This window comes from Carassius auratus, unplaced genomic scaffold (genome assembly GCF_003368295.1).
Source record: "Carassius auratus strain Wakin unplaced genomic scaffold, ASM336829v1 scaf_tig00055007, whole genome shotgun sequence".
Taxonomy (NCBI): Eukaryota; Metazoa; Chordata; class Actinopteri; order Cypriniformes; family Cyprinidae; genus Carassius; species Carassius auratus.
Window position 1 is genome coordinate 14247 of NW_020527330.1, and position 21369 is coordinate 35615.

Genomic DNA, 21369 nt, shown 5'->3' on the forward strand with positions numbered 1-21369 from the left:
GAAGAAGAAGAAGAGTGTTGAAACCGAAAGTAAACGCGAACGTACCCTCGAGAGTAAACGCGCATTTTGAAGAGTTAAAATGCAGAGTTAAAATCTTTGTCTTCAGATCTCAGAGTTGACGGTAAGTTGAGTTCTCTGCTTGTAATATCATGTATTATTGTAGAATGTCGCTCTCGTGTTAAACTCTTCATACTTTAACGGATATTTGAGAGAGATGTTGTGACGCAGTTTAAAATGGATGTAAAGTCAATCAGGAAGTCGAAATGTTTCCGTGTTGGGATGAAGATTACAATGAAGCTTTGCTTTGAGTCAGACACTAAAAAAAGCATGGTTTAATAAAAAGATTGTTCTTGTCATGATATGATATGTGATATGATATGGTATAATATGGGTTAGTCGTGGCCTAATGGTTAGAGAGTCGGACGACGGCACCAGTGACGGAGCCAGGAATGCTTCAGAGGGGTGGCCAGGCAGGGGTCAGTAGTTACTTGGGGTGGCACAAAAAACAATTTTTTCATTGATTTACTCCTTGATATTTATTCCTTTATTACCAGTTATATATTACTGCATTCTAAATATAATTAGCCTATGTTTTATCCCGAACTTTAAATGCTTTAATTTAGACATAACAGCGCCAGAGTTTAGGGCACCACGTGATCACTCGGGAACCGTGCATGTGGCTGGCTGCACTGCTGCATCGCGCTCAGTAAGGAATATAGGTAGTTTTGCTGTATTCATTCAGTTAGAACGCTACTTGTTTTGGCTTTAGTCGACAAAATGTCCAAGGAATCTAAATCTTTTGTCTGGCTGCATTTAAAAAAAAAAAAAGAAAAAAAAAAGACAAGACCGTTATTCCAATCCTCCGAGGCTGTAGGTCTCGCATCTGATTTGTGATCTTCGCTTGGAGGCATACATGACAGTTACGGCCCATTTTATCGATGCGGGCTGTAAAAAGAATAGCGTTGTGTTAGAAACAAAGCAGATGGATGAAGCGCACATGGGAGAAAATGTCGCTGCGCGACTCACTCAAGTCGCGGACGCTTACCACATTCCACCAGAGAAGCGCGTGTCAGTGGTAACGGACAACACTGTCAACATGCTCTCGGTGGAATTACTGAAGGGATCCGGTCAGTGGCCAGACGTGAGCTCCTCACTTTGCAGTAAAAAAAAAATCACTTAATTTTCAAAGAATTGTATTATTATTATAGTTTTATGTATTATTGATGTTTTTTCGTTGTTGTTTTATAAATACTCTGAACCATTGTTTAATAAATGTTCAATCAAAATGCAAAACATCGCATCTTTTTTTTTTTTTTTTTTAGTCGACGGATCGTTGCGCAGGACAGGACTTTGGTCGACTAAGCATTTCTTTGGTTGACTACAGCCCTATTGCCAACAAACACGGCACTTATCCAACCTTAAAATACTATTTAAAGTATGGTATGTAACCAAATCACAATGATGTATAACCCAGCTGGCATTTCAACGTTGATTCAACGTTGAAACAACGTCAGGTTCCAGGGTTGAATCAACGTTGAATCACCTTTCGATTTTGCAAATTGGATCAACGTTGAATTCACGACGTTGATTCACTGTTGAAATCATGACCTTCTACCATGTCTTCTACAGACGTCCAAGAAAATCCTTAGCCCAACGGTCAAATTTTTAACCTCATATCGACGTCCAAGGGACGTCGTAGTTGAACGTCCAGATATGAACCGGATTTGCACGTTGAAGTAGACGCCCAGATATGGTCCAGACCAACCGACGCAATTTAGATTTGATCTGCACATCGTATAGATGTCTCATGTTTGTTGGGATGGCTTTACAATCAACTTCAAAAAACTACCACATGCTCAAAATTGTAAAACTGCAGTTTTATTTTGGAAAAATACTGTATAAAACATGAAAATAATTCCAAACTTTATTATCCAGAGTATGCATGGATGTATTGTTAAAAACATGTAGTAGAACAATCCAAATACAATAATATTTAAAGGTTTTTGTAAAATATTTCGGCATATAAATGCATATTTTTTGCAGCACTTACAAGACAAACCCTTGTACCTTTATGACTGAAACCAGTTGATCTTTTATTTTGGTGGAAAACTACAGTTTCTGTAAAAAACATGTTTTAGTAATGTGTCTCATGACAAGAGACGTGTACATTTGTGCAGTGAAAATGTGTTGCACAGTTTCAGAAGGGAACCTTCAACCAGGAGCGCTGTAAGGGAAGGGAAGAATTAGGACAATTCCCAGCGTAAGGGGGGGCACCCCGAGGGGGGGGGGGGGGTTCTAATGGGAATTGAGATTGGGAGGTCATTCCTCCAGCTGGGCACAGTCCAGGAAAAGGTCCTTGAGAGTGATTTTGAACTTCTTTGGGATGGCACCACAAGGAGTCGTTCACTTGCAGTAGGGGTGGGCGGATCGATCTAAATATCGATAGTATCGATACCAACACTGGTATTGGTATCGCATCTATACAATTGTAATGGAATCGATATTTAAATTTAAAGCTGCAGTAGGTAACTTTTGTCACTCTAGTGGTTAATAAACAGAACTGCTTGCGTCTTGCGGAAGAACATCGTAGCCGGAACTACTTCTCTCTGTTCATGTCTATGAAGAATCACAAAGGTACTGGGTTACTCCGAATATAATAGTCCGAATATAAACACTTATTATAGGTGCACCCTAGTGATTCAGGACAAGCTAAACACACGGTTTGGAAAATGGATTCATGGTGTACTCTCTTATTATGTTCATTTTTCTACATTTTGAACACAAAGTTACGGACCGCAGCTCTGATTGGTTGTTTTTTACCGGGAGCGATGTATTTCTGCAAATGGCAATAGGACACTGGGAGGAGCCAGAGGAGCTTGATTTTTTCACAGATTATCTGTCTCATATTCTACTGTCAGGACATAATGACAGGTTTAATAAATATGTAAAAAATATTTTTTTTACAAAAGTTCCCTACAGCACCTTTAAATATCTCTCATCTACGTTCATTATACTTTGCTTGTGTCTTCTACCTCTACAATCCTGAGCACACGCTGCTTTCACATCCTGGCCCACTTTGCTACTCCTGGTGGAGTGAGTGTGCTGCTTATATGTGTGTGTGTGTGTGTGTGTATTAGCTGAAATGAGGTGCGAGTGTGAGTGCAGAAGAAGGTGTGTGTGTGCAATCAGTACCAGGAATGAGGCAGGATGGGAAATGGAGTTCTTAATGAGTCCTGAGTGGATTGCCCTCTACTGAAGATCATGGGCACTCCAACTAATGATCGTGACATAGCCCCCCCCCCCCCAAAAGGAGCGGCTTGCAGACGCTCAAAAACAATCAAGGAGAGCAGTGGAGTGGAGGAAGAACAGGGGGAGGGATGGAGGTGCATGTGGAAGTGCAGTGGCCAGGGACCAGGGCAGAGCAAGCGGAACTGGAGCCCTTCCTGGGCCTAAAATGGAGATCGGGGCCCGTTCTTCGTACGTCGCTAACTCAGTTAGCTGGATTTGAATGTTGACGATTTGGCGTGATCTAGATCGCTTCTTTTCAACCAGAACTGATACTCAAAATATGTCTGCTACCACCGCTACTTTATTACAAGAGTATCGTACTGATCCAGGGACAATAATTTAAAATAATAATCATAAAAAATAATATTTAAAAATAATATAAAAATGTTGTGTAGTCCATAACAGCCTACTATAGACACAGCCAGTTTTACTCACTGAACTATTTATTTGTCATAAAATTATTACTTCATAATTGTATTAGAGTCTTACACACATGCTATACAGATAATAGAGTCGTGCATTATTTTGAGTGATGATGATATTATAAGAGTGGCTTGATGGAGCGCAGCAGATGCAGATAACATGATATTGACCCTTAAGAAACTTTCATTAATGCTGTCACGTAACAAATCTTTCCAAATATAAAATGAAATGAATAGATAATTTCTACATTGAAATAAAAATGCACAACTATTATAAATTGCGAATCTAAATAATTGGGAATCATGAAAAAAATTATAATAAAATAAAAACATGTATCTATTATCGGTCTCATGTGTCTATTATAGCATTTATGTAGTTTTGTTTGCTTGGCTGTTTCCTTATAAAAGTCCAGAAATTTGTCAAGTTTTTCGTCAGGTGTCGTTTTAAATTATATGACGTCATTACATTGCCATCTTGCCACCAGCCAATCACTGCACTGCTGATCATGGTTTCGAGTATCGATACATATCCCCTTTTAAGACAACACATGAACGCGCAATTATCTCAGATAACTCAATCCAGCGATACTAATCATACACAACAGGTGTGTTCGAAGAACCCAATTAGCCGGATCAAGATTAGCACGATGATATCATCTTGGATGTGTCATTTGATCTCGGATGTAATAAGCGACGTACGAAGAACAGGCCCCAGGGGCCCTTCCTGGACCTGACATGGGAAACAAGGCCCTTCTTGGGCCTAACATGGGAAACAGGGGCCCGCCATGGGTTTAACTCAGCAACAGGGTTTAACTCGGGAACAAGGGCCCGCCAGGGCAGAGCAAGTGGCGTGGGAGCCCACCAGAGCGAAGCAGGTGGAGCTGGAGCCCACCAGGGTGGAGCAGAGGACCACCACAGCCAAGACGGGACAGAAGCCCACCAGGGTGGAGCAGAGGACCACCACAGCCGAGAAGATGGGACAGAAGCCCACCAGGGCGGAGCAGAGGACCACCACAGTGGATTCGATGGCACAGGAGAGCAAGTCTGGTCAGGTGGAACTGAAACCGAGAACATAAACAGGTCTAAACTGGCCTCATGGAAGACCTCCGTGGCCATGACAAGACAGACAGAGAGTTGGTGGATATCCTCCATAGCAATGACCGGAATGAATGAGAGCTCATAGACGGCCTTCATGGTCATGACAGGATAGGACAAGAGCTCTGGAAGTTAGGCTGAGACGTGACGCGGCTCTGGTAGATCCGTGGTGATTTGACTGGCTTCATGAAGATGACTGTGACTTGACTTAGTGTGTGCATTGGAGCCTAAAATTATCGTTCTGTATTAATGAGCTGCTTATGGACACACACACACACACACACACATCAGAAATCATACAGCTCACACATCCAGGAGAAAATAAACTTGTCAATGCTGCCCCACAAATTTTATTAAATACAGTTTAAATATTTTCCAGCGACGAGAGGATACAATCGCTGTTTTTAAGTAAACTCATTTTAAAAAGATAAACGCACAGATGCGAATACATGCAGCTTCCATTTCTCTCTCTCTCTTTTTCTATCTCGAATAGGCAATATTTGAGAAAATGGTTTAGCGATTTCTAATTATTGGGGGGATTAGCCCCCATCAATGTCTACGGAAGTTATTGTCCTGATCAGACATATGCTGTGGTAATGATATGACGTTAGCAACTATTAGCGATTTTTTTGCTAACATGTCTTTGACTAACATGACCGTTAATATGAACTCAAAATTGAATGTAACATAAAACATATGATTACTTTTCGTTAAAATATTTATTTATGCCAAAAAAGCTTACCTTTTTGTCTTTTTGTTCGCTGTACCAAAATCTTAGTTTAAAGGGCTATATGGGGAAAGGGGAAGGGCTAAGGGCTAGAATTGGGATTGGACCAAACTGTGACTTGACTTTGCCCATGAAGCTCAACGGTGACTTGACTTGGCTCTTGAAGCTCACTGGTGACTTGACTTGGCTCATGAAGCTCAACGGTGACTTGACTTTGCTCATGAAGATCAACGGTGACTTGACTTGGCTCACTGGTGACTTGACTGGGCTCATGAAGGTCATTGGTGACTTGGCTCATGAAGGTCATTGGTGACTTGACTTGGCTCATGACGGTCACTGGTGACTTGACTTGGCTCATGAAGGCTATTGGTGACTTGACTTTGCTCATGAAGATCAACGGTGACTTGACTTGGCTCATGAAGGTCAATGGTGATTTGACTTGGCTCATGAAGGTCACTGGTGACTTGACTGGGCTCATGAAGGTCACTGGTGACTTGACTTGACTCATGAAGTTTAACTATTGTTTACTTGACTCTTGGGTGTTAGAGGTGACTTGACCGGACTCTGGACGGTCAGCGGTGACCTGACTAGACTCTGGGAAATCAACAGGGACCTGGTCAATGGTGACCTGACTTGACTCTGGAAGGTCGACGGGGACCTGACTTGACTCTGGAAGATCAATTGCAGCTGCCATCTTGTACAGCGGCTCTGGGCTGGCGGCCATCTTGTACAGTGGCGCTAGGCTGGCAGCCATCTTGTGAACAGTCTCCGGGCTGGCAGCCATTTTGTGGAGAGACTTTGGGGCTTCAATGCTGTCCTCTGCCTCACCCACAGTGAACGAGGAGCCACACAATAAAAGAGCATATTCTATGATATCCCTGGTGGAGTAAGTGTGCTGTTTATGTGTGTGTGTGTGTGTGTGTGTGTGTGTGTGTGTTTATTAGCTGAAATGAGGTGCAGGTGTGAGTGCAGATGCAGGTGTGTGTGTGCAATCAGTACCAGGAATGAGGCAGGATGGGAAATGGAGTTCTGAATAAGTCCTCAGAATCAGAATGAGCTTTATTGCCAGGTATGTTTACACATACGAGGAATTTGTTTTCATGACAGAAGCTCCACAGTACAACAGAATGACAGCGACAGAACATAAAACACATAATAAAAGAATATAAAATACAAATAAGTAGATAGTGAATGACAATATACAAATGACAATTGTAGGCAGGTATATTACAAAATGCAGTTATGTATGTACATATATATTATGTGCAAAATTTAAATGTATACTAAGTATGTGTGTTAGATGAATAAGTGTATGTGTATATAAATATAAAGTGTAGTGTGTTCGCCGTTATTATCAACTGTTCATAAGATGGATTGCCTGGGGGAAGAAACTGTTCCTGTGTCTGGTCGTTCTAGTGCTCAGTGCTCTGTAGCGTCGACCAGATGGCAACAGTTCAAAGAGGGAGTGTAATATTTAAAGCTGCTCTGTTATTACTTCTCTGAGTCCTGAGTGGAGTGCCCTCTACTGAAGATCATGGGCACTCCAACTAATGATCATGACAGTTATTATGTATTGTGAAAAGTTTAAAGAGGATAGAGGAAAGCTATTAAAAGAGGTTCAGAGGAAAGAGGATGGTGAAATTAATTTGAGACACCTGTTAAACCCAGAAAAGAGAAATAATAACAGAGCAGCTTTAATTAAATATTTGTAGAACATGGGTTTAATGAATAAGATTTGAATTAGGTGTGTGTTGGTGTGTGTAGGGTTTAACATGTTTTGTTTGTGTATTTGTGTGTAATCCAGAGGATCTGAACACGCAGTGCTGGCTGTAGCACTGATTCTCATCGAGAGGAGAAGCTGTGGATCCAGTTCACAGTAGCACAGGGACGGTAATGAGCGAGACTCGAGAGTAAATACGCATTCGAAAGACTTAAAATCCTTGACTTTAGATATCACAAACCACGGTAAGATGAGTCCTCAGCTTCTAATATCATGTATTATTGTAGAATGTCGCTCTCGTGTTAAACTCTTCACACTTTAACAGATATTTGAGGGAGTTGTTTTGACGCAGTTTAAAATGATGTAGATGTAACCGAGTGCAGTGACGAGCTCATCTTTCTGTGCTAGACTTTATGGTCAGACTGTTTCTCAGTTCAAAGTAGAGTTGTTCCAATTCCGATACTAGTATCGGAAATATCACAGATACCACAACAAATTCTGGCATCGGCATCGGCGAGTACAAGAACCCATATACCGATCCGATACCATTTTCAAGACCTAGTTATGACCGCTAGCTTTACCTAACCGCTGCACGGTTCTTCTTCGCTGCTCAGAATGCATTGCAAACACAGGAAGTTGTGCTGTGTTGCCACAAGCAACCCCTGTTTAGAGCAGCGAAGAAGAAACGAAAACGCGTTAGCAGCACTGATCTATATATGACTGGATCACTCATCGCGTTCTAAACTGCCAACAGACAGTGAAGCCGCTTCTATATTATAGATCAGTGGTTAGCAGTATGTCCGCTGTTTAGCAGTTTTTCATACTGGACCAACCAGACTAGGGATGCCACAAGTACTGGCACTTCACTACCAAGAAGGTGCTGAAAATTAAAAAATGTGATTATACCAGCGTCTCTGTAGTAATAATAATTAATAATAATAATTCCTTACATTTATATAGCGCTTTTCTAGGCACTCAAAGCGCTTTACATAGACAGGGGGTATCTCCTCATCCACCACCAGTGTGCAGCATCCACCTGGATGATGTGACGGCAGCCATAGTGCGCCAGAACGCCCACCACACACCAGCTTACTGGTGGAGAGGAGACAGAGTGATGAAGCCAATCACACCTCTACTCTTTTCGAAAGACATCCTGGGATTTTTAATGACCACAGAGAGTCAGGACCTCGGTTTAACGTCTCATCCGAATGACGGTGCTTGTTGACAGTATAGTGTCCCCATCACTACACTGGGGCGCTAGGACCCACACAGACCTCAGGGTGAGCACCCCCTGCTGGCCTCACTAGCACCTCTTCCAGCAGCAACCTAGTTTTCTCAGGAGGTCTCCCATCCAGGTACTGACCAGGCTCAGCCCTGCTTAGCTTCAGTGGGCAACCGGTCTTGGGCTCCAGGGTGATATGGCTGCCATGTACCGGCAGTAAGTTACCGACTCCCAAGTATATTCAGTCCCCACAGCTGCGTTCAGTCGCTTCCGTGTTAGTCAAAGCGCAGGGCTCCATACTGTAGCCGAATATATATTCTAGTGTCTGTGAATATTAAACTGCAAAATACTATTTAAATATTACTCCTGCAAATTCTGCATCTCTGTGGGTGACGGGCGCAGATGCGCGGGAGCTCGCTGTTTTGTAGTCTCTGCCGTGTGTCACTATATGAGGACACGAATGCATAAACCGTCACTTCATGAGAATTTACTGTTTCATTTGAGAAACCTGTCATATCATAAACACAGACACTCAAAGATCTTCATGGCGAGTAAATTGACAATATATTAAGCTACTGTTGTAGCCTACAGTAGATTTAGCTATGTCTCTATGTAGTAATAATACGTCTCTATTCATAATAATAATTATGCCTGGTTAATGGTTGCTTGTTTTTGACTTGTTTTGTTGTAAAGACATTATCTGATTAATATATATTTTTTTTTATATTCCTAGACTTATTTGTTGCAGTTTTTTATACAGTTATATTGTAAAACTAAAATACCTTTTTTAGTTTGCGGTGTTATATTTTTGGCTGCATTTGAAGTTTTTTTTCGCTTAAGAAAATAAATAATACTGTCAAATTCATGTCAGATAATAAAAATACTGCAATGAATACAGTAGTTCACCATGTATTTGTTCATGTTTTATTAAGGGATCAGTCTGAAGCACACCATAAAATAATTCTAGCAATTAACACAGGGCTAGTAGTATATACAGATACACACCCAGGTATCGGATCAGTACTCGGAATCGGCCGATACCCTGAGCCCAGGTATCGGAATCGGTATCGGGAAGAGAAAAAGGGTATCGGAATATCTCTAGTTCAAAGATCGTAAAGAAAGGACTCAGAAGGACGCGAGAACACAGAATGCATCTTTGTGAATAAATGTCATATTTTATAAAAACATGCATTGTATTGAAGTCATTTTTAATTGGTGCTGAAGAAATATAAAATATGTGTACCAAATAATGGACAGATTTAATCATATCATATCGGAGTAAAGAGGTTAGGGAACATTATAATAAATTAAAAATGTAATTAAATTTATGCATTTAGTAGACACTTTTATCCTAAGTGACTTACATTGCATTCAGGCTCATAATTTCTTCCTAATATGTCTTCCCTGGGATTCGAACCCCCAACCTTGCACTTGTTAATGCAATGCTCTACCATTTGAGCTACAGGAACACTGAACACTAACGTTCTAATTTCATTAAGAAAACTTTGTCTAACCAAATAAACCTTAACAAACTAGTGTTCTGGGAACAAATAATTGTTAGTTGGGTGTATTTGTGAAAATGATTAGGCTTTTTTCCAGGTCTTTATTGCTTTATTAAAATGAAGGAAAACAAAATGACAGTGTTTACTTTTACGAGCCCTCGTCGAAGCGCTTCTGGGTCCAAACGTTTTATCAGAACAACTAACGGTGCTGATATACACTAACGATGTGATTTATAATACTAGCAGAAAAACTACAATCCTAACCCTGAACTATTTCTAACGGTTCGATTCTCTCAAGTCTGCATTTGCTGCATCCTGGATATCAAGAACACATCCGGACACTCTCATGTGTTCTCTGTTTTTGTGTTCTTGAGTGTTGAACTTCGACGTTTAATGATGATGTAGAGCGAGAACACACAGACACAAGATCACTTAAGAACACATATTGAGAAAAGATCCCTAGTCCGACCAGCTAGCAGTTAGCCAAGCGCTAGTCTTATTATTGAATTATTGAATTAAAAATGATGACCAGTTTTAAAGAAAACAAATGAAATAGCTAACTTTCAAGACTAGTATAAACCAGTGGAGGGCCAGCAGGGTCTTCTCTGCTTGCCCTATAAAAAATAAAAATGTGTAAAAAAAATTGTTTTATTTTTATTATTATTTAGGTATCATTTTTAGTTTGTGTAATGTCCACAAAATGGCCTATGATTAGTTTCATTGATGTTGAACTGGAATATCCTACAAAAAAAAAAAAAAAGTCTGCAGCCAGCACATAGACTGTATAAAAACAGGGCCTGCTCTACAGATAGTGCTTCCCTCTTGTTCAAAGACCTCGAATCTGATTTGTCACAAGCATTAGTGACAGAATCATCAGCCAATCAGATTGTGACGTTCCATGACATCACGCCCTCTGGGACCAGTGACGTGTCCAGTGCTTCCCCCAGCCAGGGTTGCCAGGTCTTCATGACAAAACCCACCCAATCATGTTTCGAGGTGTCCCCCATTAAAAATCACGTTCCAGGAGTAAAATACACGTTTTTTGCGGGGTTCTCCTGGTTAAATTCAAATTCCAGGGGCTAAATGTCACGTCACTGAGGTTTCTTCAACCAGCAGACATGAAAAACAACCCGTGACAACCAGTGATGCGCGGGTCAATGTATAAACAACCCGCACCCAACCGACATTTTCAACTAACCCGCCCACAACTCGGACCTTAAAAAAAGAAAAAGAAAATATTGTACCTGACCCGCTTCCTGACCCGCATTTTTTTTTAAAAGCAGTAAATAATCATCCCAGAATGGCCTGCTGGTTCCAAAATATGCAAGGAGTCTTTTAATTGTTTAGTAATAAACTGGTGTTTTCTGTGTCGCTGCAAAGATGAAGTTGACGATGCGGTCTCGCCATGAACGCCAGAGAGAAATGCACATTTATTTTGGTTTGAATATTTTCATTTAAAAGTTGTCATTTCAAGCTTTCTCTAATATATAGCATATATTTCTCAAATCTGTGAGGCACAAGCTTAGTTTCGGCATCCTCCAGTTCACATGCAATGCAAGTGATCGTGCCGGCGCTTCTTTACGTTGTCTGCTATATATTTGCTTCTTATTTATTAAATACGGGCAATTGATTGATAAAACATTGATCAAAATTAAGATAGAATTTATACAAAACAAAAATCTTTTAAAAAGAGTTTTCTATAAAACAAAACTTAATGAAGTTGTCAAAATCAGGTTTGACCAAAAATAGCGCCGTTGCTACCTTAATAGCATTGCCTTCATCTTTTCTCCTGCCGCCTCCATCTCTACCTGCAGACTGAGCTCTGCGTCATCTTCACCAGTTATTCAGCCAATAAAGTGTAGGCCTATGTATTTCTAAATTGTGTCTAGTACTATATAAATTACAAAGGTTTAATTGGCATCTTTATTTATATAATTAATTCAGTCTCATTCATAAATTAATTTTCAGGTGTATTGTTTTCTTAATTATTTAAATGTGTTGACAGGACATTTTGTGATGACCTGATTATATCTGTCTTATAATATGTCAGCAAGCAATGCATCATCAAGGCTGTGTTGTAGATGTTGATGAAAGCCTATTATCCTTGCACAGTTAACCATATGCAGTACACCCTTCCATATTAATTTCAATAAATGTTCCTTTTTTAAATTGAGACTCGTAACATTTGGTAAATCGTGTCATTTTTATGATGTAAATTGAGTGAGAAAAACCAGTATCTGCTCCAAATATCAGCTGAAGAAAATGGGCAGCCCGTATCAGTCATCGGCTAAGGCTGATGGAGAAATATCGGTATCGGCATCGGCACTAAAATATCCATATCGGTCGATCCCTAAAGCTCACCATTTCTCAGTCCATTATTACTAAGAATGTTCTCTGTACAAATATTACTTCTAAAGAGAAACTAGGAGTAAGTGATGGTGATGTATTAAACTCTGGTCTGATACTATAAAACACGTCTTTCTAAACCATGAAGATTTGTCGTCTCTGAACAGAGATTCATGCTTTCTGTTTCGTCTTCATTTTCAACAAACACATGAGCACTGCGTTCCTCCTCTGATGTGGTCAAAGTGTTTCTGTTATTTGTTTTGTTTTTCATTGACAGACCTCAAATCAGTTCTTCGTCATGGAGATCAGTGAGAGATCTTCATCTCCAGATCCCAGCGGTGTGTCTCTGAAGAGTGATGCATCCATGAAGTATCCTCCTAAACTCAGTGCTGAACCAGTGACCTCTGACCCCAGTGCTGAACCAGTGACCTCTGACCCCAGGTGAGACACTGTCCTGAACTGGAGACAATAGACTGACTCCTACAACATCATACATCATCTGAACTAATTGTGTTGTGTTAATTACTGTTTGAAGATGTGTATGAATAATTATATTTTAGAGTCAGCAGGAGGAAGAGTCAGAGATCTTCATCTCCAGATCCCAGCTGTGTGTCTCTGAAGAGTGATGCATCCATGAAGTATCCTCCTAAACTCAGTGCTGAACCAGTGACCTCTGACCCCAGTGCTGAACCAGTGACCTCTGACCCCAGGTGAGACACTGTCCTGAACTGAAGACAATAGACTGACTCGTACAACATCATACATCATCTGAACTAATTGTGTTGTGTTAATTACTGTTTGAAGATGTGTATGAATAATTATATTTTAGAGTCAGCAGGAGGAAGAGTCAGAGATCTTCATCTCCAGATCCCAGCGGTGTGTCTCTGAAGAGTGACTGGTCCATGAAGTATCCTCCTAAACTCAGTGCTGAACCAGTGACCTCTGACCCCAGTGCTGAACCAGTGACCTCTGACCCCAGGTGAAACACTGTCCTGTACTGAAGACAATAGACTGACTCACACAACATCATACATCATCTGAACTAATTGTGTTGTGTTAATTACTGTGTGAAAATGTATATGAATTAGGGGTGTAACGGTACACAAAAATCACGGTTCGGTACGTACCTTGGTTTTAAAGTCACGGTTCGGTTCATTTTCGGTACAATAAGGGAAAGAAATGCAAACATTAAACTGCAGGTTGTTTATTACTATACACCTTTTTTTTTAAATACTTTTTAATAAAATCTATATAAAATAAAATATAATAAGAAATAAAATACTGCTGCAAAGTTCTCCACTAAAAAAAACCCTCAGTCTCAAACCAATATCATATAATAAAATATAATGAAAAATATAAATAAATAACTATGATTACAGTGCAGCATTACCAATCCCAGCTGTGCCGTGCCTGCTGCTGTAGGTGACAGGGACACCGCCGACAGACCAGGCTCTTGTCTTCATGACATCAATATCTATACTTCATGTTGAGCATAAATATAAAACCTGCTGATAAAGGACACCGTCAACAGTTTTGACTGCAAAATAGAGTATGTTTGACAGGTGCAATATTTGAAAATCGATAATTATTCATTTATTTTTTAAATTACATTTATATCTAAATTTATGCCAACCTATAGACTTTCAAACATCAAAGTGTCATGAATTAATATGGATTTGTGTACAAAATGACATATAAACATATTTTCCTATTCTATTTTGCCTGGAAACGCTTCCAACATGCTTTCGTGTCGCGTGAAAAATAGGCGTCGGTTCTATTTATAGCATGCACGAGTGTTCCTCGCGGCTCGAGCCACAGCTGAGATGCGCGTCTCACGCAGGCAGTCTGCAAGCTCTAACCTGTTAACATGGGAGCCGAGTTAAAAACGGACACGCAACGCAGCTGAGACGCTTGCGCCAGGCATCCAGTGTGTCACCGGCCTTAGAATCAGCTGCAGGGCGGGATTTGCGCTGAACGCGGAGACTTCCGCCACTTAATATGTTCGTTTGGAAACATGAAAATGTAGTTATTTCCACGCACAAAATATTGCATTCCGTCATTAACAAGTTCTTTGGGGTCAAGTTGTGTTTTATTTATGAGAGGCTTAATAACAGCCAGTTTGAAGGTTTTGGGGACATATCCTAATGACAATGAGGAATTAATAATAGTCAGAAGAGGACCTATGACTTCTGGAAGCACCTCTTTTAGGAGCTTAGATGGTATAGGGTCTAACATACATGTTGTTGGTTTAGATGATTTAACAAGTTTATACAATTCTTCCTCTCCTATAGTAGAGAATGAGTGGAACTGTTCCTCAGGGGGTCTATAGTGCACTGTCTGATGCGATACTGTAGCTGACGGCTGAATGGTTGCAATTTTATCTCTAATAATATCGATTTTAGAAGTAAAGTAGTTCATAAAGTCATTACTGCTGTGGTGTTGGGAAATGTCAACACTTGTTGAGGCTTTATTTTTCGTTAATTTAGCCACAGTATTGAATAAATACCTGGGGTTATGTTTGTTTTCTTCTAAAAGAGAAGAAAAGTAATCGGATCTAGCAGTTTTTAATGCTTTTCTGAAGGATAGGTTACTTTCCCGCCAAGCAATACGAAATACCTCTAGTTTTGTTTTCCTCCAGCTGCGCTCCATTTTTCGGGCTGCTCTCTTTAGGGTGCGAGTATGCTCATTATACCATGGTGTCAAACTGTTTTCCTTAACCTTCCTTAAGCGTAAAGGAGCAACTGTATTTAAAGTGCTAGAAAAGAGAGAGTCCATAGTTTCTGTTACATCATCAAGTTGTTCTGAGGTTTTGGATATGCTAAGGAATTTGGATACATCAGGAAGATACCTTAAAAAAGCAGTCTTTTGTGGTAGAAGTGATGGTTCTTCGATACTTGTAACAAGAAGTAGAATTTAAAATTTTGGCTATATGAAGTTTACACAGAACTAAATAATGATCTGAGATATCATCACTTGGCTGAATAATTTCAACACTATCAACATCAATTCCATGTGACAGTATTAAATCTAGAGTATGATTTCGACAATGAGTAGGTCCTGAAACATGTTGTCTAACACCAATAGAGTTCAGAATGTCTATAAATGCTGATCCCAATGCATCTTTTTCATTATCGACATGGATATTAAAATCACCAACTATAAAGACTTTATCTGCAGCCAGAACTAACTCGGATGTAAAATCACCAAGCTCTTTAATAAAGTCTGTATGGTGACCTGGTGGCCTGTGTACAGTAGCCAGTACAAACATAACAGGGGATTTATCATTAACATTGGTTTCTCTGGATAATGTTATATGGAGCACCATTACTTCAAACGAGTTATACTTGAAGCCTGCCCTCTGAGAAATCCTGAAAACGTTGTTATAAATTGAAGCAACTCCTCCCCCTTTGCCTTTTAGACGTGGCTCGTGTTTATAACAGTAATCTTGGGGGGTGGACTCATTTAAAATAATGTAATCCTCAGGTTTTAGCCAGGTTTCTGTCAAACAGAGCACATCTATATTATGATCAGTTATCATATTATTTACAAAAAAGTGTTTTCGTAGAAATGGATCTGATATTCAATAAGCCAATCTTTATCATTTGTTTATCCATATTGCATTTGTTTTTTATTTGTTGAACCTCAATTAAATTGTTAACCTTAACTTGGTTTGGACGTTTTTTGTATTTTCTAGTTCGGGGAACAGACACAGTCTCTATAGTGTGATATCTAGGTGAAAGAGTCTCTATGTGCTGAGAATTAACTGACCTCTGTGACGGGAGGCAGCTAGCAGACGGTCGGTTTAGCCAGTCTGTCTGCTTCCTGACCTGGGCCCCAGTTAGTCAAGTATAAACACTAAGACTATGTGCCATATTTCTAGACAGAAGAGCAGCACCACCCCAGGAGGGATGAAGACCATCTCTTTTAAACAGGTCAGGTCTGCCCCAAAAGCTCCTCCAATTGTCTATGAAACCTATGTTATTCTGTGGGCACCACTTAGACATCCAGCCATTGAGTGATGACAATCTGCTATGCATCTCATCACCACGGTAAGCAGGGAGGGGACCAGAGCATATTACAGTGTCTGACATCGTGCTTGCAAGTTCACACACCTCTTTAATGTTATTTTTAGTGATCTCCGACTGGCGAAGTCGAACATCATTAGCACCGGCATGAATAACAATCTTACTGTATTTACGTTTAGCATTAGCCAGCACTTTTAAATTTGCCAAGATGTCAGGCGCTCTGGCTCCCGGTAAACATTTGACTATGGTGGCTGGTGTCTCTATATTCACGTTCCGTACAATAGAATCACCAATAACTAGAGCACTTTCATCAGGTTTCTCAGTGGGTGCATCACTGAGTGGGGAGAACCTGTTTAATGTTTTGATCGGAACAGAAGAGCGGTGTTTTGACCCACGACTACGCTGCCTCACCGTCACCCAGTTGCCCTGCTGCAGGGGCTCTGTTGCTGGAACCGGACAATGTACAGGAATCCCTGAGCTAGACGCATCCAAAGCCGTATCTAGAGCCCTAACATTCTTACTGTCCTCAATTAAAGTTTGGATGCGTGTCTCTAATTCTGAAATCTTCTCTGTCAGCCTAACTATTTCCCTGCATTTATCACATGTGAATCCCTCATCAGTGACAGAGATAGATAAACTGTACATGTGGCAAGAGGTGCAAATAACGATAGTAGGCGAAGCCATTACTCACCGTGCTTGATGAAATATTCTTACTGCGGTTGTTTGATGAACTTGTGAAAAACTGGAACGAGGAGAGGAGAAAAGAGAACGCTAATGACAAGCTAACGAGTGCTAACGCTTTGCAGGTGTACTGCAGTCACGGAAGAGTGAACGATCAAAGTTAATCTGATTGATCGATAAAATCAGAAATATGGTGTGAATTAAGTTATATTTTACAACTAAAAAAAACGAACAAACAGACATTGATAGTAAGAAAAATTATAGAGAAAAAATATAAAATAAAAATAGCTACATGGACCTACGATTAGCTACAGAAGGCCAACAGGAAGTAGAGAAAACACTGTCCAACAGCGACACCAACAGGCAGGAAGTGTCAACGATCTCAGATATCTTAACAGAATTCGCCTACAAAAAACGACCCGTTTGGACTACACCCCTCTAGTTCCTGCAGTAATGACGTCACTAAAACAGTTTTTTGACTAACCTCTGCCCACATGAATACACAAACAGGGGCGTGGTCTTGTTGCGCTCCGACGGAGAAGAGGAAGAGCTGTGTTTGTGTTTGTCGCCGTGTCGTTTGAAACGCTGTTATTTTCATCTCTGAGTCCAATCATCTTTGTTTGGGCTTCCCAGGAACGCTGTACTTTGAGATTAATGGTTACAATTTATGTTTAACTCGTTCCCGAAAATTATAATGCACATGTAAAACTATGTGCAGCTCATTTTGCTGAGGACAGCTTCCTCAATCTCAATCAGTTTAATGCCGGATTCACAGAAAGATTATTCTTGAAAGATGGAGCGGTTCCCTCTTTGTCTGGAGAAGGCGTTGTTTATGGACCACAACTGGTAAGTGTATTTTATTATTTAAGTTGGTGCGTTTAACAGTTTCTGTAACTTATTACACAAAGGGCAACGCTGTTTAGCTTTGTTAACTAGATGTTAGGGCTGTGCAAAAAAATCAAATTGTGATTATTTTCATGCGCATCTCGTCAGTAAAAACCATCCTGTGACTATAAATACATCTCCAGCACGTGCGTTCAGATCAGGGTTGCCAGGTCTTCAAAAGAAATCCTGCCCTCTTGGTTCTCAAAACTAGTCCAATCACGTTACCAGGAGGGCAACTCATGCACTCAGCTGCTGGCGAATCACAACACAGGAACCGCTGGCCCAATCAGAACTCGTTACGTATTTCTGAAGGAGGGGCTTCATAGAACAAGGAAGTCATCAGCCCGTTTTTATGACAGTGAAAACATCGGTATACAGATAGGTGAATTGTGTGAAAAATACTGTGTTTTTACACGCGAAACATGAACACATGTTATATTGCACACTGTAAACACAATCAAAGCTTCAAAAAAAGCACGAAAAACATGACCTTTAAAGCTCTTACTCTTCTGCTGTTCTCATTATTTTCTGTATTATTGTCACACATAAGGAGCGTGGAGCACTCAGAGTAAACTAGAATCACTTTATTTGTCAGAGATCAATGCTAAGGATTGTTTCTTCTCGCCCGGTCGGGCCACTTGTTCAGATTATTACTGGCCCTGCCACACAAACATAAAATAGTTGTTTTTGATCTAGGTTATCTTTTATACTAATAAATAAGATTATTTCACACTCAACATGTTAGATACCAATAACATTTTAGGATTCTCAATTTCTATTTTGATACCACAGCAAAAACTACTAGCGTAGCAAATATAAAGTTCATGAAATGTAGCCTATATTCTAGAAAATGTGTTGTACTTTAAAGGGTTAGTTCGCCCAATTTGCAAAATTATGTCATTAATAACTCTCCCTCATGTTGTTTCAAACCCGTGAGACCTCCGTTTATCTTCAGAACACAGTTTAAGATATTTTAGATTTAGTCCGAGAGCTCTCATTTTCATTTTTGCGTGAACTATCCCTTGAATGTAAATATGCTGTATATAACAAGAGTATATTAAACTGACACTTGTCTCTTAAATGTGTTTCTGTTCCTTCCATGTTTTATTCACAAACATGTTTTTATGTTTGTTACCAATCAGAGACGATCAGATACGAGCCCAGGATCCTCCTCAAGCAGTGAATGATGAACTACAGAGAGTCAAAGAGCAGCACAAAACCAGCATGAAGAACAAGTATGAGAGATTATGTGAGGGACTGAAACTCCAGGAGAATGAAAGCCTCCTGAACAGCATCTACACACAGCTCTACATCATAGAGGGAGAGAGAGAAGGAGTGAATGAAGAACATGAGGTTTTACAGATGGAGAAAACAGCCAGAACACAACCCTCACAAGACGCTCCAATCTACTGCAATGACATCTTTAAAGCCTCCGCTGAAGCAGGATCTGAGGAGAAAGAGCAGATCAAGACTGTTCTTACTAAAGGCATCGCTGGAATCGGAAAAACCGTCTCTGTGCAGAAGTTCATTCTGGACTGGGCCGAGGGAAAAGCCAATCAGGATGTAGATTTCATGTTTGTGCTTCCATTTCGAGAGCTGAACTTGATCAGAGATCATCAGTACAGTCTTCACAGACTTCTGCTGGACTTTCATCCTGAACTTCAAGATCTGGACTCACAGATTTATGAGGAGTGTAAAGTTGTGTTCATCTTTGATGGTCTGGATGAAAGCAGAATCACACTGATGTTTTCAGACGCTCAGAAAGTTTGTGATGTGACTGAGACTTCATCAGTGGCTGTGTTGATGACAAACCTCATGAAAGGAGAGCTGCTTCCCTCTGCTCTCATCTGGATCACCTCCAGACCAGCAGCAGCCAATCAGATCCCCTCCGAATACATCCACCGTCTGACAGAAATTCAGGGATTCACTGAGCCTCAGAAGGAGGAATATTTCAGGAAGAGAATCAGTGATGAGCATCAAGCCAGCAGAATCATCTCACACATCAGAAGAGCAAGAAGCCTCCACATCATGTGCCACATCCCCGTCTTCTGCTGGATCTCATCCACTGTGCTTCAGAAGCTCCTGGAAGAAGATCTGAGTGCAGAAATCCCTCAAACTCTGACTGAAATGTACATCCACTTCCTGCTGATTCAGATCAACATGAGGAAGCAGAAGTATGAAGAGAGAGATCCAGAGAAACTCCTGCAGTCCAACAGAGAAGTGATTGTGAAACTTGCTGAAGTGGCTTTCAAACAGCTGATGAAGGGCAATGTGATGTTCTATGAGGAGGACCTGATTGAGAGCAGCATAGACGTCACTGACGCCTCAGTGTATTCTGGGATTTGCACTGAGATCTTTAAGCAGGAATCTGTGATTCATCAGAGGAAAGTCTACAGCTTCATTCATCTGAGCGTCCAGGAGTTTCTCGCTGCTTTCTATCTGCTTTACTGCTACTTCACAGAGAACCAGAAAACACTGCATGAATTCAGTCCTTACGGATATTACTCTGATGAAGACTCTCTGTGTGATCTACTAACATCAGCAGTAGATAAAGCTCTCGAGAGTGAGAATGGAGGTCTGGATCTGTTCCTGCGATTCCTGCTGGGCGTCTCACTGGAGTCCAATCAGAGACTCTTACAGGATCTACTGACACACACAGAGAACAGCTCAGAGACCATCAGCAGAACCACACAGTACATTAAACAGAGGATCAAGGGAGATAATGATGATGATGATGATCTCTCAGCTGATCAGTCCATCAATCTGTTCCTCTGTCTGCTGGAAGTGAAAGATCAGACTCTGTCCAGAGAGATTCAGGAGTTTGTCAAATCAGACAAACACTCAGAGAAGAAACTCTCTCCTGGTCACTGCTCAACAATCTCCTACATGCTTCAGATGTCAGAGGAGACACTGGATGAACTGAACGCCATGAAATACAACACATCAGATGAGGGGAGAAGAAGACTGATACCAGCTGTGATCAACTGCAGAAAAGCTCTGTGAGTGTTTCATCATCAACTAAAGGATCATATTTAATAATGAATCTGACTCCTTTAAAAGAAATGTTCCTGAATGAGAGATTTTCTCCTGAATAACAGGCCAGAATCTTAAAGGAGTCCCAACATGTGTTTTTAATCCAGTAGATATTAGAGTAAAAGGTAAAAACAACCCGGTCACATGAGAAACTGGTTCATTAAATCAGCAGCAGCTGCAGCAAAGAGACGCTCCACACATTGATCAGTAAAGCTGACATTCACACATTTCTCTCTCAATCAAGACACAATCATGATATCAACTACTGCTAATATTAATAACTATAATAACATTTAATCTGCAGTAGTTATTGATGCCTTTAGATTTGTGTGAAGTCTTCAGTTCTGAAACACTTGATTGATGTTTCACCTTGATTCATTCAGCACAGAAATCCATGCACTGAACACGTGACACTTTTAATGA

At 40.5% G+C, this 21369-nt stretch overlaps 1 protein-coding gene across 1 annotated transcript; it reads left to right on the top strand.

The window, feature by feature from the left end:
- The first annotated feature begins 18 nt into the window (after positions 1–18).
- On the top strand, positions 19–21155 carry LOC113090388 (NLR family CARD domain-containing protein 3-like). Its single transcript, XM_026256243.1, has 5 exons — positions 19–121; positions 12600–12763; positions 12883–13032; positions 13152–13301; positions 19056–21155. Exons 2-5 carry the CDS (start codon positions 12621–12623, stop codon positions 20914–20916), a joined length of 2304 nt encoding a protein of 767 aa, XP_026112028.1. The 5' UTR covers positions 19–121; positions 12600–12620; the 3' UTR covers positions 20917–21155.
- The last annotated feature ends 214 nt before the right edge of the window (positions 21156–21369 follow it).

Excerpts from the sequence above, each read along its gene's own strand:
- LOC113090388 (XM_026256243.1), top strand. The coding sequence starts at position 12,621 with ATGGAGATCAGTGAGAGATCTTCATCTCCAGATCCCAGCGGTGTGTCT. Across the intron at positions 12,764-12,882 it reads CCAGTGACCTCTGACCCCAG|AGTCAGCAGGAGGAAGAGTC; the intron begins GTGAGACACTGT and ends ATTATATTTTAG. Across the intron at positions 13,033-13,151 it reads CCAGTGACCTCTGACCCCAG|AGTCAGCAGGAGGAAGAGTC; the intron begins GTGAGACACTGT and ends ATTATATTTTAG.